This window comes from Xenopus laevis, chromosome 1L (genome assembly GCF_017654675.1).
Source record: "Xenopus laevis strain J_2021 chromosome 1L, Xenopus_laevis_v10.1, whole genome shotgun sequence".
Classification (NCBI taxonomy): Eukaryota; Metazoa; Chordata; class Amphibia; order Anura; family Pipidae; genus Xenopus; species Xenopus laevis.
The window spans coordinates 146,589,469-146,609,409 of NC_054371.1; the positions used below are offsets into that span (position 1 = coordinate 146,589,469).

Here is a 19,941-nt window from a genome sequence, read left to right on the forward strand (position 1 = left end):
GCTCGTCTTTTTAGCTAACTTCTCATTAAAGGTTACATTTTAAATATTTTGTTACTTTACACATGCATCACACCGAACTGGTTTGCTTTGAAGTGTGTGTTCTAAGACTAATAGCTACTTGTTTCAATTTCACTTCTATTTCTTGTGATAAGTTTAAAAAAAATCACCAATATGTATTCAGACCATGGTGGGGGGGAGGGGGTTCTGTATCTTTTTATGTATGTTACTGTAGGTACAGCACCATCCGACCATTTTTATATAGAACCAGTTAGGATCCTATTACGTTCAGCCTTTTCACTTCTCATGTCTTTGTTTAACCTTATACTAGTTTTTGCTTATTCTTTTCTAGACACTTTCCCCCTTTCTTTTTATATACTTATTCACAAATGTGTTCTTTTCTATACATTTAATGCAATCCACTTTACCTCCGCCCCTTGTCTGATCTCCCCTAATTTCCACTTCACCTGTTTGTGCCTTCCTTTTTTTTCTACTCTACATCTTACTTTACTCTATTTCAGCTATTTCTGTTGACTGATTAAAGCAGTGCTATGCAGGTGAGCTTCTTATTTATTCCATTTAGCAGTGGACCAGCAGTGTATTAGCAGTGGACTGCAAGGCTCAGAAGCTACCGAGGGGCTCCAAGTTAGACAGCCCTGGTCTAAAATTTCCATCTAGGCTTGGCTAAAAGTGGACACACAGGGGGAACACACAAGTGTGAATTTTCTCTTCATCTAACTTCACCACATTGGTAGGTGTATTTTCACAAAACATCTCATTACTAAAAATCAGGGTTGAACTGGGCCTGCGGGGCACAGGGAAAAAACCTGGTGGGCCCCGGCTCTTTTGGGGGCCTGCCCAGACCCCCTCCTACACTCCCGCTCCAGTCATGCTGCCGTGCCGGTAAACCTTGCGCATGCACGGAGAGGGGGGTGGTGTCAATGGCCGTGGCGGGGGATGGTGTGGGTGCCCCTGCGGCTGAAGGCCCAGTTGGCCCTGAGCCCCCCAGTCCAACACTGCTAAAAATCATAAGTACATTTTTTAAAGAGAAATGTGGTGAATTTTCTCCTGGCATAAATTCTCTGTGAAAATTCACTAGTATATTTTTCCCATGTGTGGAGAAATTTGCATGGAAAAGTTGATGTTAATAATGAGATTTAAATGTGGATGCTCTATCTCTATAACGGTATTTCGCCTGAACATATTAGAACATGGTACAGCTTATTCTGCACCAAGAAACATATTTGTGTTTTATAATAGATAAGGCAAGTTACATAGGTTTGAATGATCATGCTGTTGCATGTGTGCGATACATTAATGATGGTTGGGGGAATCCATTTATTAGCTATCAATAAGCAAATGGCATAAATATGACACAACAGTCAAACAAGAAAATAAAGTGAAGCAAGAAGCAAAGTACTTTGGTTATCATTAGCTTACAGGTGACTGTGAATCCATTGTATGTATATGTATTTCTAAGGACCAAAGTGTTGATAAATAAATGAATGAGAGCTGTGGACTGTCACAGTTGCAATATTTTGTGTAAATGTAAAAAATGGTGCTTGACACAGAAGAAATATTCTTACTTATCAGTGATTTCTATATGCTGCATATTTATCCATTTGTGGAGGGGTATTTATAATACATATAATTTAAAAATCAGTAATCATCAAACTATGGCCCCCGACTGTTTGTTAAATACCAGTTGCAGTTCTGTCAATGCATGGAGCAGCCTTAATATTGTGATTACCCATATTTCATGCTCTCTTAGCACAGCTGTTGTGTAAATTTTTTATAAGGATATGCTTATCTGCCTCGAAAATTCTCAGGTGTTTGCAATATTTACTGTTTTCTACATTTTCACACTGCCCCCACAGAACAAATCCTAACTAGAACAATGGTAGTCCTACACTTTATATTAGAAATGCAAAGATACATTCTAGTTAAAGCCTACCATACATGGGCCAACCCATTCAGTTTAACAATTTTTACAATTAGCCTGTAGGCTAAACGGATGGGTATAGTGTGAGTAGATATATATATGTATAGCCACTCTTCTGTTATTCTGCTTGTTAGTGCTGACAGGATTATTTGTTGAAACAGCCCCTGACTTGCCATACATGCCCAGAAGGTTGGACAGTATGGACTAGATCGACCAAAATGCCCAACCACATTTGGGTATGTATGGCAGCCTTAGAATATAATATTCGTGCAATAGAATAGGACATTTTCATTTCAGATTTGGCTCTTTTAATAATGAAATGCACTTAGGCACTAATGGAATTACAAGTAAATCAATATAATGAGGCAGGCATCACAGTTTCAGAAATGGAACCTTATAAAAACAGCTAAACCAACAGGGCAAGACAGCAGAACCAGTTACTGAAACCACTGCCATTGTCTGTGAAAATCCAAATAAATGTATGTCAGAAAATATGTGAAGAAGCAGAAAATTGTATAGATGTTACCATACTTCTCACAAATAGGTGCTTTGTCTCACCTGCTCTATTTTTGTACCACACACAGTGACTAGACATAATGAATTGGAAGCATCATAAGCCAAGAAATCCATGTTTTTTACCATATCACAAAAGATATGCAACCTGTCTTGAACTATTATCTTTATATGACCATACTATCTTATCTGCAGACCGCATGGTGAGAATACAGGGGAAGTGAGTGAATCTGGAGCATCAGTTGTGAGACACGGCCTCAATGCAGAAAAAACCTTCATGCAAGTTCATTATTTAAAGGTACCTGGAAACAGACTCATGTTTCTTAGCATTGCCATTGATTCTTAGGGGCTTTCTGTTGAAATAAGATTGTTTTTTCTTGCAGGGCTATTTTCTCCTTCGTTTTCTTGCAAACAAAATTGGTCAAGACGCCTACTTTGCATTTTTAAGACAATTTGTGAATATATTTCATGGGCAGTTAATACTTTCAAAGGTAAGCATTTTTTCTCCAAATAAAACATCTTCTAACGAAAAACACCCCTTTGGCACTAAATATTAGCTGCACTCAGGGCTGGATTTGCATAGTGGGCGCCCCTAGGCCCCCTACCGTTCGTCGCCCCTGTCCCCTCCCCTTTATTTGTGCAAATTTTCCTCATCTGGACTGGAGCAATGGGGATTGGCGCACAGGAAATTAAAAAAATTATTGTATCTCCAGCGCATCCCCAGTGTCTTTGAACCAATGTGGGTGTGGTTGGGCAGCATGCTGCCCCCCTAAAATCCTGCCACCCTAGACCCGGGGCCTTGGTGGCCTTTCCACAAATCTGGGCCTGGCTGCAACTTTGTAATATTTAGGGAAAGCTTTTGGTAAACTTAATTTGGAAATGTACAAAAAGACGTCTAAAATGTCACATTATAAACCCCTTTCCATGCAAACATAGATGAAATGTTGTAATAAAATGTGTTAATAAATAACAGTATATGAAACATAGCAGGTCTTCACGATACAGATCACAATTTACAATATCACAGATCACACCTACTCTTATTATATCGGGTTCTAGGGAGTGCAGTTACCCCATGGTTGAAAAGCTCCACATCCTTCAAGAAGATTCTTTGACAAAAAGCAGGCATATGCCAGTACAATCCTCACCATAGGGTATATCGGCATTCTCAGTTCGACAGTAACTAAAGGACCCTTGAAACATTTAATAAAACTGTGCCTACAGAGGGGAATGATCCTTTAAAATAAAAGCACTGGTCAGGATACATTTTTTTCCAAAAGATAATGCAACTAGGCAGGTAGGTACCAGTCTCTGAAAAATATTTATATACAATTTGAATTTTTAAGAAGAGTCGCACAACACTAATATTGTTGCAAGTGGGGGGCTTACCAATTATAAATAATAAAGGGGTTAGCCCCCCACCTGCAACAATATTGGTGTTGTGCGTCTCTTCTTCAAAACTCAAATTGTATATGATTGACGGTGCCGACCGTCTAGGGATCAGCACCAACAGGCAGGAGGATCATAGGAGAGGAAAGGAGGTGCGGCAATTGACAAATATCTGAAAAAATATTACCAGACACAGCACATGCCTGTATGCAGACACGCTGATATTGGTGCAAAAATGCATAGATTCACATTCACAGGTTGACGCTGTGCAGAAAACACAAAGGAGAAGATGGGAGCACATTGTCTTTTCTTGAGGCACAGACTCCTGCCATTGGCCTCAGGATAGTATACTTGTGATTAAATGCATATATAATTAATTATCAGTCAAGCTTGGAAATGTGCATTTATCCATGTATTCATTGAACTCTGCTTACAGTTCTGAGATACCTTTTAAACTATAATGTGAATTGCCTGCACTGGTGTATAGAGATCAGATGAACTGCTGCCTGCATCATACCTCACAACATTTTGGAAATAAAAAGAGGGCACATTTTTTGACCACGCCCATTGTTGTGGTTCACACCCCCTAATTACCATGTTCATTTTACAAAATTTGTCAGGTTATGAAAGTTTGAACATATTCTGTCGTTTTTTTCAGTTATTGCAGTTTTACTAATGAAGGTGGATTGCCCTTTAAGCTGTGAGGACCTATTATCTTATATTGTTACAATTACTTATTTGCTTATCTCGAAATTGTTATAAAAGTATCTGCAGCTGTGGCTGTTCTGGGCTCTCTGCCAAAATCCAATTAAGTTAGAAACATTGTTTCTTTTTCTGGCTGTTCAGTGCAGAGAAAACCGGGACTTTCCAGTATAAACGAGGGATTGCAGGTTGAGCTGAAAGGGATTGTCCCTTTAAAAATGGAACAGTTGGAGGTATGCTGTATGTCTAGAAATCTTTGTCAGTTTTTCAGACACAACTTATTCCAGAGTTTCACTTTGTTAAACATTATGATGTTGGGAATCTACAATGGCATAACAATTCCATGCAGCCCCACAACAGTACCCCATTGTAAAATATAGTTTTTATTTTAAAAAATATATTTCTTGTGATTGTGTGTTGTGTCCTGTGCTACTGCTCACTCCATTTGACCTCGTTTTCCCCTGGTCCGAATGTCTACTGCCTTGTAAGTGTTCTAATTTATGTTCCGCAGCAAGGCACACAACATCTGTAGTGAATAATTAAAGACTTTAACTCTCTGCCTCTATTTATTAAAGTCCTTGCTTGCTGCTGTTTGGCTTAGAAAACCATATGTAAGCTGTTTGTGAAAACGAAATGGCAAAACTTTTCCCTGCTGCCTTTTCCTAGCCTCTTCCTTTGTTATGTTTTGTAACTCCAATAGCATAGCAAATGAAAAAATACCCTGAATGGATTATTCAAAATAACATTTTATTCTGTACTTTTCCTAGAAAGAATGGTGAGTATTTTTATAATGTTGTTTGCTGTGTTTTCTGGAGGGGAAGATCATTAATATAAATAGCTAAACCTCATATGAACACCATAAATTGATTTTAGGCAAATGTCCCAGACCATTTTTTCCAGTGAGAAAAACATTAATATGGCCTGCTACCATCCCATGTCTCTTGGCAGTGACAGGAATGGCATCCACCTTCATTGCATACAAGGGGCAGATTTCAGACAGAAGATTCACACCCGAGTGTGTCTAATAAGCTTTAGCTGCCCATTCACAGGCAGATATTAGTTGCCGATTTAAGGTCCCCATAGACGCAAAGATTTTTCTTTGGTGAATGACCGATTTTAGTGCAATCCAACCAATCCATCAAATTATCTTGAGGTTAGTGGGAATCGAATGATCGTGCATCTGAAGGTCTTTCGTCTGACATCTGTCAGAAAATTGATCGGCCAGGTTAAAAAAATTTCATCGTCACAGTGAAATCTATCTATTTTTGCAGGGCCAAGCAGGAAGCTACCCTCAGTTTTCCTGGCTTCAACTAGACAATATCACTTGAAATGGTCTTTTTAGTTGACAAATCATACATTTTAACGATCGTTTTAAGATAATCTTGGTCTCATGATAACGAAAAGATCTTTTAAAAATCTTAACAGCTATGGCCAGCTTTAGACCAAGTTGGCAGCTAATCTGCCCATGTATGGACCCTATCCAATGGCCCTGAAACCAATGTCCTGAATTGGCACTTTTAAGGGCTATAGCAACCCAAACTGTCCCATACTCTGTAGAGCACCAGAATTCTGTCTACAGTATGGAGTGACTTTTTTTTCCACTATACATTTTTAACACTATCCTTGTTTTTTAAATATAGAATTGGGCTTCAGGTGGCCTACTCTTCTTCTCTATAGCTATCCATTTCATTTAAATAAATAATTGGACTTGAGGTGGTCAAAAAGGACCAATAAAAGCTGTGACTTGGTCCCTCCAGACCAATGGGGCAGCTTATTGGGCCATTTATGGGACCTTCTGATGGGAACTGATCTCTGGCATTCAGCCAAATATCACAGCTGTCCTTATCACCACAGCCTTTCTGTCATTTAATAAACTCTATATATGAAGCTGACTACAGGGCAAGGCCTGTATGACAAGGGGCCAACTCTAACGCCGCGTAGTCCGCTAAAAGTGGCAGATAATTCTACATTTCAAAATTGAAGTATCCCTTACCTTTGTTTACAGTATATACTACAGAACTAGTTTTCTCTTATCTGGTCTGTTTTTTGTTTTTTTTAATGTTCGCAGTGTAAGACTGTTGTAGTCTTGATATAGCACCAGTGCAGAAATGCAGAAATACAGCCACAGGCTACTGTGGTAGACATGTTCTGTGATCTTATGAAATGTACAAAGTCAAGCATGATCATTTTAGCTAATTGATCAGAAATTAAGAATAATTTGGCACAGGAAGGACGATTTGTTTAGGTTTCCTAATTACGGGGACATTAACTACATTAAAAACTACAGGACAGTTACATTTTTTTTCTACTTTATTAATTCCAAAGAGATTCAAGTACAGAGAAAATATTTTTTGCCGGGTGCCTATAAAATAGTTTCTCCACCCTGCTGATAAAGGACAGCACTTGCAGATTGTACATTCTATAAATATATGGTTTTCCTCCAACACCTCTAACTTATTTATAAGAAGCATAGTTTCCAGTGAAATCAGGTTCTGCAAGTAGTGCTTTCTCTAAAATCTTGGAAAAAAATTCCAACTACATATTCGATAAATCTGCCTGATTGTTTGCCCCTGTACAGTAACCCATAGCAGCCAATCAGATGGTAGCATTTATTGGTCACCTGTTTAATCGCTAATGATTGACATGCGTTACTGCACCTAGGCAAACTTACTGTTTTTCAATGAATGTGGGGGAATCATGTCATATTTACAGGTATATGGAAATGTACATTAGGAGAAAATTACATTCTGTATCAAGAACAGGAGGGTGTGGATTATGTCATTTGGATTTGGCAAGTAATAAGAATTAGAAGAGAGGGTGAATGAAAGTCAGATGTAAAGTATATTTGTGTTTTCGGGATTATTCTTGTTTTCATGGTGCATGGGTGCTCTGAGACAATACAGGTACAAACATGTTTTTTTTCTGTCTTGTGTCTACTAGACGGATTATGCCTGGTTTTGAACAAGTCTGCTGGCATTAAGCCACTGATTGAACTGAGAGAAGAGAAACTTTATAGCACAACCTAAATTTGAGCAGGTTTTTGCACATGGCCAGAAGATCGGTAACAGGGATGACATTTGAGGTGGAGTCAGTTAACTTGTTTCAGAAAAACAGAATCAACTGCCACATTGCCAAAATAATGGATTTACAAGATAAAGACGATAACACTTGTATTACCATACTCATAACATAAGAATAGTAGAATTTAAGGTAGGCAACAGATTAAATATAGGATAGATACAATTGTGCAGATTTACATTTCATTTGTCTTACGCATGACTTAAGCCGAAAATAAGCAACATATACATTATGTGTAGTCACAGCCTCTTTAAGATTCTTTTGAGGTGCATGTTCCTCAGTGGACACCTTCCAGCGGTTTTGTACATGGACTCCACAAAGCCATCTGCTCAGCAACCGATTGATATAAATATTAACAGCTGTAATGTTCCCATGATTGTCAATAAATGTGTTTTTATGGAAATAAAGATTGGTGCTGTTCTAGTGTGGAGTTCCAGCTATATGTTATGTCTAAGAACAGATCCTCCTACTTTTGCCTATGGATCTCCAACACATGAAGCTGTTTGTTTGTCAGGATTTTCTTAAAACTTAAAATTGCAGTGATCATGACTGTCTACTGATTGCTGTGCTATAGAATAACCTGTAGAAAATATAGAGACCTATAGCACATGGAAACCTGAAAAGAGGTCCACTGCCATAAGCCCCACACATCCTATTATGGCAAGTAATTGTGAGCAGTGTGCTGTGTTTGATCTCTGCAGTTCCTTTTAAGGAAAATCAGTTAGTTCTAACAATCCTAGGTGCCATTTCCCTTCAGTATGTATGCTTTACAAATATAACAGAGGGACTTAAAAAGTACTTATGAAATATACTTTTAAGGTAGGCAAAAAACATAAAGTAAAAGAGAAATTGGAAAAAACCTATTGTTTGCAGAAGACAACACAAAGGTAGGTGTTTTAGAATTTTAACCAAACATATTTTTATTTTTCATTTGTCTAAAAGATATTTTTAGAGTTGAATGTATCTAATTTCTTGCTGCTGTTTTTTATTTGTTTCCGTGAAGACGGATTACCATACCTTGTACATTCTACCTTATACAATGCACCATTGTTGTGGAATTACTTGTCACAACCTAATCTTATAGCATCACACAGTGTCATAATCCCTTTACAAAATGGAAACAAATAGCATGGCCAAGAGATCCTTGTGTCATATTTAGAAAGCTCAGACAATAGTAAAATAGGAAAAAAGTGAAATTATGTACAGCATAAATATTCCTCAGTGCTAACTACAATTAAGAAAGGCCAGTAGATACAAGCCACAGCCTCCCACTATGGTTTTTCTATGCTCCAGGAGACCATAAACGGTGTTAATAAGGACAGTGAGGTTGTGAAATGCCCTGATGGATGATGGTGTAACGGCTGATTCTGTTAATGCTTTTAAGAGGGGTTTGGATGGTTTTTTGAAGAAGCATAATATCACAGGCTATTGTGATACTAAAATCTACAATTAGTATAGATATTGGTATTTATAGTTTGTGAGTGTATATGTGTGTATGTATGGACCTGGATTTTATGTGGAGGGGTTAAACTTGATGGACTTGGTGTTTTTTCAACCCAACTTAATTATGTTATATAAATTCAGTGGGTGCACTCATCCATTTTAACACTTGCCCTCTTTATCTGCTCTTTGCTTAAGATCCAAGCACAGTTTACAAGTGGCACCAGTTCACCTCATGAGACAACATCTACAGTTGCAAGGCAACCCATACTCTGATCTCAACACTGCTGTCTATGCTTTAAGGCTACTGGCAACCGCGGAAATCAGGCTGCTGTAATATGCAGGGCAAAAATCAGCCCATAAGCGGGCAGTAGCCTTCTCTTATGTTTGAATAAGGAACCGTTGTGTTGGCTCTGTTGTGAACCCACTCGACTGATTGGGCACACAAAAGTCTTGAGTTTCTTTCCTGAAATCAGCCGAATGTGTTTGTGCTGGAACCGACACAACGGTTCCTTATGTGTACAGAAGAGGAGGCTACTACCTGCACAGGGCTGATTTTCAGCCTGCGTATTTCAGCAAGGCAATTTTCACTCCCGTGTGACACTAGACTACAGCCTCCTTTCTCCTTTGCCATCACCACCAAAAGTCTCACTACATTGCCTAATCCTCCTATAAATATCTAGAAAATACTTTCAGAATCCCCATTACAAATAAGTGATCTTCAGAAACTTCTGCACAGTTCTGTCATGTTATGAGAACTGTAACATTTGTATCTGAGAATGTCTAAACATGTTCTTATTATTAAAACATATTTTTATAGCAGATACTCTTTTGAAAACACAGTATATCTTACCCATGAATTCAATGCATGATTAAGGTTCAAGAATTGTTTGGGTGTGACACAATGCCTGAAACGACAAATTTCTATTTATGTTCACGTTAAATCCTTCGTACGCTGCCAAAGGGTTAAAAATATTGCCAAGTCTGAAGATTTCTGTTTATAGGGCTTGGCAGCCACACTAGAGTGCTCTTATTTTTTTGCTTTGGCACTGTAAGAAAGGTCTCTTGCACGTCATTCTCTGGCAGCACTGGGAATTTTCCAGTAGTTAAAATAGTAAAAATTCTCATCAGTATGAATGCAATATGTATGTTAGTGTGCAGACAAACCACTTCTATGCCAAATTTTCCTGTGGCTTCAGTTTTTATTGTGTACCCTAAGCAAAGAACTTTGATATTAATAAGATGGCAGGAAGATTTCAGGTTTAGCTTGAGCAAACCCACAGTCCTCCCACACTTATTAAAACATTGCACACCATGAAGAAAAGGACATTTTATAGAATATCTAAAATGTCCGCATTACAAATGACTTTGTACATAGACGAGATGTGTTTGACCTTTTTAGAAGGTCTTATTTCTTTTTAAACCTTGTTTTCTTTTGGTGATGGCATTGAAATATAATAGAGATGTCAAAACTGTGGTTCTCCACTGATGGCTAGCTAAGAACTGTACCTAATGGAGTCTTCATAATTGTGGCATCAATGAAATAGGACCTAAAACCAAAACCAGTCAGCAAGCTACCTACAAACAATTTTGTTTATTAAAATGGCCTCTGTAACCTAATCAGACGCACTTAGTAAAAGTGAATATTTATGGGTGCAGAAATCTACAGTATACCTATTATAATACACAAAAGCCATGAATATCTTGTAAATTATATCCTTATAAACGGTGAGTTCTGATGTCATCAGTTATAAACGGTGAGTTCTGATGTCATTTCTGTCACATGACTCACTCAAACTTGTGTATTATAATAAATAAAGTACCCCCAGTTGCAAAATATGAGGATATTAGAAGTTACCTCGGAGTTCCATGACCTGTATATAAACACTCTGCCTTCGGCCTCGTGTTTTTATATGGTCATGAAACTCCTCGGTAACTTATAATATCCTTATATTTTACAAAAGGGGGTACTTTATTCACTATATATTTGTATCTGAACAGTGAAAACAATAAATGTGCAGTTCAGGATTGAGAGAGCCCCTTATAAAAGCTACAAGAACACAGAAGACATCATTAGTTCCATCATAAGGCCATTGTGTATTTATCCAGGGGCTCCAGCACTGATATTGATATATAATAAATTGTTTTTTAGAGCCTTTAATTTAAAGGTAAACTAAATCCTAAAGATGCATATGGCAAGAAATGCCATATTTTATATATTGAACCAGCCTAAATGTTCTGCATCTCTATAGTAGTAATGAGACTGGCCTACACATTTGTTGCAGGAGTTTCCCACCTTGGTGTTGCTTAGGAGTGTCTGCGACACGCACATGCTCAATGTGCTTTGAGCAGCTGTTGAGACGCTAAGCTTAGGGGTTGTCACAAGTTATGATTCTACGGGGCTGAATATTACATTCTTATGCTAATTGTGTTGGTTTCTGAGCTGCCAGATACTAATAATTATTTACTAATCAGTCTCAGCCTTACATTGTGATTCTTATATAAGTATTATAACACAACAGGATTCCTATGAAAGGTGATAAGAAAGATTATTGCCAGGCAGCCTGAGATAGTAAAATCTTGAGCATGACTAAAACTTTTAATGGAACTAGTAAAACCTTCATACAAGCTAGGGAGAATAATGTAATATTGTTATATATAATCATTTAATATACCTTGTAGTTGTAATCTGAGATTTTGTACATAGTGTTCCTTATTTAAGCTGACTCAAAACGAATCGCTATTACACAAAGGAGTGTTCATTCCAGATATGTGTCCAATGGTTGGCATGTGCTAATCGGATTGAAGTATAGATTTCACACTAGTGTCTTGTGATATTTAATGGAATTTAGAGTTACTTATCTCATCATTTCCAGTTATAACTGAAATTATAACAATATAAATCAGGACATGTGGAAAATCTTTTCTAAAATACCCTACATCTTATGATAGAAAACTGTCAGAACTGTCTGTAATAATTAGTAAACAAGGGAAAGTTGTGCTCACCACTATTTTTTAAAACCATTAGGCGGGGGTGCAATGAGGGTGTGACCACAAAATACATATAGTCAACTACAAGAGGTCCTCTGCACTCAACCCATTATCAATATATTTAAGACAGCGACATTTTGTGCATACTGCTACCAAAAAATGCCCCACCCTTTGAACAACACAGGGATTGTTTGTCCATATATTGCAATACATTCAAGCTGGCCAACTACGCCAAAGTCATCCCACATCTGGCCAGTCCTACGCTTAATTTTCATCTGATTCATTAAGAATTCAATTGCTTAATTATACATTTTACAAAGGGACTAAGTTTTACCTGCAACTTACTAGCTGCTTTCAAAGTAAAACTCCCAAACTTGGCTGCCCTTTTATTAGACACCAGTGGGATCACCTGACTATAGCTGGGAGGGGTGGGAGCTACAACATGGAGCTGGTCACTGCTCCTGTATAACTATAACAAACAAGGGAAAGTTGTGCTCACCACTATTTTTTAAAACCATTAGGCGGGGGTGCAATGAGGGTGTGACCACAAAATACATATAGTCAACTACAAGAGGTCCTCTGCACTCAACCCATTATCAATATATTTAAGACAGCGACATTTTGTGCATACTGCTACCAAAAAATGCCCCTTCCTTTGAACAACACAGGGATTGTTTGTCCATATATTGCAATACATTCAAGCTGGCCAACTACGCCAAAGTCATCCACCAAGTTTGGGAGTTTTACTTTGAAAGCAGCTAGTAAGTTGCAGGTAAAACTTAGTCCCTTTGTAAAATGTATAAATAAGCAATTGAATTCTTAATGAATCAGATGAAAATTAAGCGTAGGACTGGCCAGATGTGGGATGACTTTGGCGTAGTTGGCCAGCTTGAATGTATTGCAATATATGGACAAACAATCCCTGTGTTGTTCAAAGGGTGGGGCATTTTTTGGTAGCAGTATGCACAAAATGTCGCTGTCTTAAATATATTGATAATGGGTTGAGTGCAGAGGATCTCTTGTAGTTGACTATATGTATTTTGTGGTCACACCCTCATTGCACCCCCGCCTAATGGTTTTAAAAAATAGTGGTGAGCACAACTTTCCCTTGTTTGTTATAGTTATACAGGAGCAGTGACCAGCTCCATGTTGTAGCTCCCACCCCTCCCAGCTATAGTCAGGTGATCCCACTGGTGTCTAATAAAAGGGCAGCCAAGTTTGGGAGTTTTACTTTGAAAGCAGCTAGTAAGTTGCAGGTAAAACTTAGTCCCTTTGTAAAATGTATAATTAAGCAATTGAATTCTTAATGAATCAGATGAAAATTAAGCGTAGGACTGGCCAGATGTGGGATGACTTTGGCGTAGTTGGCCAGCTTGAATGTATTGCAATATATGGACAAACAATCCCTGTGTTGTTCAAAGGGTGGGGCATTTTTTGGTAGCAGTATGCACAAAATCTCGCTGTCTTAAATATATTGATAATGGGTTGAGTGCAGAGGACCTCTTGTAGTTGACTATATGTATTTTGTGGTCACACCCTCATTGCACCCCCGCCTAATGGTTTTAAAAAATAGTGGTGAGCACAACTTTCCCTTGTTTGTTATAGTTATACAGGAGCAGTGACCAGCTCCATGTTGTAGCTCCCACCCCTCCCAGCTATAGTCAGGTGATCCCACTGGTGTCTAATAAAAGGGCAGCCAAGTTTGGGAGTTTTACTTTGAAAGCAGCTAGTAAGTTGCAGGTAAAACTTAGTCCCTTTGTAAAATGTATAATTAAGCAATTGAATTCTTAATGAATCAGATGAAAATTAAGCGTAGGACTGGCCAGATGTGGGATGACTTTGGCGTAGTTGGCCAGCTTGAATGTATTGCAATATATGGACAAACAATCCCTGTGTTGTTCAAAGGGTGGGGCATTTTTTGGTAGCAGTATGCACAAAATGTCGCTGTCTTAAATATATTGATAATGGGTTGAGTGCAGAGGACCTCTTGTAGTTGACTATATGTATTTTGTGGTCACACCCTCATTGCACCCCCGCCTAATGGTTTTAAAAAATAGTGGTGAGCACAACTTTCCCTTGTTTGTTATAGTTATACAGGAGCAGTGACCAGCTCCATGTTGTAGCTCCCACCCTCCCAGCTATAGTCTGGTGATCCCACTGGTGTCTAATAAAAGGGCAGCCAAGTTTGGGAGTTTTACTTTGAAAGCAGCTAGTAAGTTGCAGGTAAAACTTAGTCCCTTTGTAAAATGTATAATTAAGCAATTGAATTCTTAATGAATCAGATGAAAATTAAGCGTAGGACTGGCCAGATGTGGGATGACTTTGGCGTAGTTGGCCAGCTTGAATGTATTGCAATATATGGACAAACAATCCCTGTGTTGTTCAAAGGGTGGGGCATTTTTTGGTAGCAGTATGCACAAAATGTCGCTGTCTTAAATATATTGATAATGGGTTGAGTGCAGAGGACCTCTTGTAGTTGACTATATGTATTTTGTGGTCACACCCTCATTGCACCCCCGCCTAATTGTTTTAAAAAATAGTGGTGAGCACAACTTTCCCTTGTTTGTTATAGTTATACAGGAGCAGTGACCAGCTCCATGTTGTAGCTCCCACCCCTCCCAGCTATAGTCAGGTGATCCCACTGGTGTCTAATAAAAGGGCAGCCAAGTTTGGGAGTTTTACTTTGAAAGCAGCTAGTAAGTTGCAGGTAAAACTTAGTCCCTTTGTAAAATGTATAATTAAGCAATTGAATTCTTAATGAATCAGATGAAAATTAAGCGTAGGACTGGCCAGATGTGGGATGACTTTGGCGTAGTTGGCCAGCTTGAATGTATTGCAATATATGGACAAACAATCCCTGTGTTGTTCAAAGGGTGGGGCATTTTTTGGTAGCAGTATGCACAAAATGTCGCTGTCTTAAATATATTGATAATGGGTTGAGTGCAGAGGACCTCTTGTAGTTGACTATATGTATTTTGTGGTCACACCCTCATTGCACCCCCGCCTAATGGTTTTAAAAAATAGTGGTGAGCACAACTTTCCCTTGTTTGTTATAGTTATACAGGAGCAGTGACCAGCTCCATGTTGTAGCTCCCACCCCTCCCAGCTATAGTCAGGTGATCCCACTGGTGTCTAATAAAAGGGCAGCCAAGTTTGGGAGTTTTACTTTGAAAGCAGCTAGTAAGTTGCAGGTAAAACTTAGTCCCTTTGTAAAATGTATAATTAAGCAATTGAATTCTTAATGAATCAGATGAAAATTAAGCGTAGGACTGGCCAGATGTGGGATGACTTTGGCGTAGTTGGCCAGCTTGAATGTATTGCAATATATGGACAAACAATCCCTGTGTTGTTCAAAGGGTGGGGCATTTTTGGTAGCAGTATGCACAAAATGTCGCTGTCTTAAATATATTGATAATGGGTTGAGTGCAGAGGACCTCTTGTAGTTGACTATATGTATTTTGTGGTCACACCCTCATTGCACCCCCGCCTAATGGTTTTAAAAAATAGTGGTGAGCACAACTTTCCCTTGTTTGTTATAGTTATACAGGAGCAGTGACCAGCTCCATGTTGTAGCTCCCACCCCTCCCAGCTATAGTCAGGTGATCCCACTGGTGTCTAATAAAAGGGCAGCCAAGTTTGGGAGTTTTACTTTGAAAGCAGCTAGTAAGTTGCAGGTAAAACTTAGTCCCTTTGTAAAATGTATAATTAAGCAATTGAATTCTTAATGAATCAGATGAAAATTAAGCGTAGGACTGGCCAGATGTGGGATGACTTTGGCGTAGTTGGCCAGCTTGAATGTATTGCAATATATGGACAAACAATCCCTGTGTTGTTCAAAGGGTGGGGCATTTTTTGGTAGCAGTATGCACAAAATGTCGCTGTCTTAAATATATTGATAATGGGTTGAGTGCAGAGGACCTCTTGTAGTTGACTATATGTATTTTGTGGTCACACCCTCATTGCACCCCCGCCTAATGGTTTTAAAAAATAGTGGTGAGCACAACTTTCCCTTGTTTGTTATAGTTATACAGGAGCAGTGACCAGCTCCATGTTGTAGCTCCCACCCCTCCCAGCTATAGTCAGGTGATCCCACTGGTGTCTAATAAAAGGGCAGCCAAGTTTGGGAGTTTTACTTTGAAAGCAGCTAGTAAGTTGCAGGTAAAACTTAGTCCCTTTGTAAAATGTATAATTAAGCAATTGAATTCTTAATGAATCAGATGAAAATTAAGCGTAGGACTGGCCAGATGTGGGATGACTTTGGCGTAGTTGGCCAGCTTAAATATATTGCAATATATGGACAAACAATCCCTGTGTTGTTCAAAGGGTGGGGCATTTTTTGGTAGCAGTATGCACAAAATGTCGCTGTCTTAAATATATTGATAATGGGTTGAGTGCAGAGGACCTCTTGTAATAATTAGTAACAAGAAATTGCCAAGATTCAGCAACCCATTGCAGTCATTATGCAGTAACATGTAGCTCTTACAATTGTAATGCAGTTAGATGTGCTATCTGCTATTGATGACAATAATTCCTAATACTTTGTAAAAGTATACTCCATTGTGCTTTGATTAGCTTTAGGTTTTACTCTTTTAAGTGTCAGCAATTTTTATCTGCTATAATAACCATCCATAAAATGAGCACACCTAAGTCCCACAGTGTTCATCTGCATCAGTGACTGTGACTTCTCTTGGCCATTAGTCATCATCGCCTACTAGGCATACCAGTGGGTGAATACTCAAAGCATGTGAAATTGGAGTTGCTGATCATAGTTATTTTAGATTAGTAATAAAGAGTAAGTACAGATGTCAGAGAAAGAAAACATTGTTGCAGCTAAACTTTGGAGGCAATAGTGGTGTTATTAAATGAATGGCTGTTAGTGGATTGAAGGAGAAGGAAAACTCCAATCCAAATGTAGTGCCAAATGTTAGGGTACTCCAAAGGATTGTAATGACTTTCCTGATACCTCAGGCCAGTGCTCCTCCGACCCATGACACTTGTGAGCAAGAGATCTTCTTCCTTCCTTTTTCAAAATCCAGAAAAAAAAAGTCAGCTTTTCTGTTAAAGTCCAACTTTTAATTGTGCTGCACATGCATGCCAGTGCAACAAAATAAGGAAGGCAGAGGATCGTTTTACTCTCAAGTGCCCCGGGTCAGTGCAGTTTTCTGCTAATCGGGGTATCAGGTAAGTCATAACAATCTTTGGGGGGTGACCTAACATTTGGCACCCCCCTTAGATTGGAGCTTTCATTCTCCTTAACATTATGTAAATGCAGACATTTTGCTTTAGTATAGTTGAAATTAAAGCAACAGAGACCTTAGATAGTAGGAAAACATGTTAACAGCAAAGAGTAGAAAAGATCCCTCGCTATCTGTCTGTAATATATTTAAAAAGAGTAATCATGTCCCCTCACAAGCGTCTTTTTCTCCAGAGAAAACAATCCTAAACTTGATCGCCTTTCCTCATAGTTTAATTCTTACATTCTGTTTTGTATCGCAAAATTAAAGTATACTTCTGAAATGTTTGCCAACAAAATTTATTTCGTTGCTATCAAGTGCAAATAGATATATCTAACCCTTTTCACAATGCGCTTACCTATTGCAAAGCAGTTTTTCTGCTCAATTTAGGAGCATTTCCTGGGAGTAAAGTTTAGTTTTTGTAGGAAGATTATATATTGGCTTTATTTTTCAGGACCTGATCTTTCTAAATAATAATTGGATTTGTGACATTCCAAGATATACTGTATGACTCTGCCTGAAAAATGGAAAAACAAACTGCAAGTAGCAAAAAAAAAAAAAAAATTGTATGTGCAAAAATACAGCTGATTTGGCAAGCCCCATATCCCCGAGCATACCAATACCATATACTGCATTTACAGTTTTATAGAGATTTGAGGATCAAAACTGGTTATCATTGTGTCCCTGGTCGTTTTCACAGCCCCCTATTTTTATTTGTTGGTCATTTTGCAGGAGTGCATGGTGGTTCAGCAGTGACTAGAGCTGGCAGTGAAGCGTATTACAGGAAGTGCTACTAAATGTAGATTTTCTGGCATTTCAAGCTTTTGCATAGAATCTATGAATCTCAGCACTTGGTAGGCATAGGGTTAAAGCAAAAATTGTACTGGTAATGGTGGAATAAAAAAACAAAAGCACAGTGACCATAGTCACTTTACCCTTTAGAAAACTTCAAGAACAAAAAAAGATTTTGTGGCGGAGTGGACATGAAAGTCATATTGTAGGTATTAAAAAGTAAAAGAAAAAAAAAATTCCCCTCTCTGAATAAGCATTTTGTTCCCAGTGGTGGTTTGGTTTTTCTCTAGATGTGAACTGCAGGTGTAAGGGAAATGACTTCAGATGTAATACATTAATCAGTTGCATTTTTGCTTCATTTAAATTGCAAGGCATGTTTCTAATTTTAGCACTTGCTCGCTTTGTATAAAGTCTAAGCCGAGGCCACAAGAAGGAGTCTACAATAACACACATGTCCCTTCAATGGTTTCTTTGTTGCTGCTTTTTTCAGTTTTATATAATAAGTAGAATTATACTGATTACATGTGAAATACAAATAAGTGTCAGTGGTTTATTTCAATAGTGGAACTAGTTTATGTTTTTGTAGAGTTTGCAGAAAATAATAGGGCCCATGGGAGCCATTTAGCTGAGCAGAGACGTTCCACGTGATTTCTAAGTGTGGCATTCATAAATTTCACTCCTCGTCGTGTTTTCATATTAAAGGAAATGGTCACTGCCTCAAGAAAGTAATGAGGAGATGTAAAGGGGTTGTAGACTTAAATATAATTAAAGAGTAATTTATTCTGTGCATTTTTTTTTTAGTGTACTCTGTTTTAAAACAGAGGGAAAGTCTGTTTGCACTTGGGCGTGCCAAATGTTCGGCACCCCCAAGTGATGTATTGATACCTGAAACCCCCCGGGGTTATTCCAACGAGCTCCACAGAGAGATCTTATTCCTGCTTCCTCTTTCTTTGCGTGGTTGCGCATGCGCAGTAGAACGAAAAGCCAAACTTTTACCATAAAGACGAATATTTTGATCTACTGCCCATGTGTTTGCCTGGGGAAATTTGAAGAAAGAAGAAGCTGGAAAAAATCTCTCCATGGTGCTCATTGGTATATCCCTGGGCTGGTGCAGTTTTCTGCTGATAGGAGCACCAGCACTGGGTTTCAAATCAATACAATCACTTTGGGCTGCCTAACATCTGGCACCTCCCAATTGCAAACAGACTTTCCTTCTCCTTTAAGGTATTTGGAAATATAATTGCTATTGAAACCCTTTTTGTGCTCTGCATTGCTGGTTCCAACTACATTAAAAAAATGATTGCAGCAGTCATTGCCCTGACAGCCGTTATTTTATTCTCACCATGCCTTGGTTGGTCTTTAAGTAATAGTCCTGTCAAAGAGGAGACTGCATAAGTGTGCATTGCTACTTTTTTCATTTGTAGATGTAGTTAAGACTGGCAGTACAGGGAAAACAAAGGACAGCTATATATAATTCTTCTAGTACTTTAGTACTGCACAGACTTATGCGGTCTGTCCCAACCTCTGACATGGTTACTGCCTATGCTTCCTGTACAATGCATCGCTTTTTAAACGGGAATGAACACCATTTTTGGTAATTGTCAGACTACAGACCTTACAGGCAGCTTGTGTAAAGCTGGCCATAGATGTTGAGATTTTTAAAAGATCCGATCCTCATCGTGAGACCACGATTTTCTCGGAACTATCTTACGATCGTACGAATTGACCATCAACTAAAAAGACCAATTTGCCAGGAAAACAAAGGGGAGCTGCCTGCTTGGCCCTGCAAACATAGATAGATTGCACTGGGACCGACAAAGATTTTTTAACCTGGCCGGTCAATTTCCAGACAGATGTCGGCCG

The 19,941-nt window shown here is 38.5% G+C and overlaps 1 protein-coding gene across 1 annotated transcript in view; it reads left to right on the forward strand.

Moving 5' to 3' along the window:
- Nucleotides 1–19,941, forward strand: part of LOC121394205 (aminopeptidase O-like) — a 235,151-nt gene that overhangs the window by 112,025 nt on the left and 103,185 nt on the right. The window contains exons 7-8 of the mRNA XM_041564512.1: nucleotides 2,648–2,750; nucleotides 2,836–2,943. Of these exons, the coding sequence (XP_041420446.1) occupies nucleotides 2,648–2,750; nucleotides 2,836–2,943 (211 nt within the window). The remainder of the gene's footprint in view (nucleotides 1–2,647; nucleotides 2,751–2,835; nucleotides 2,944–19,941) is intronic.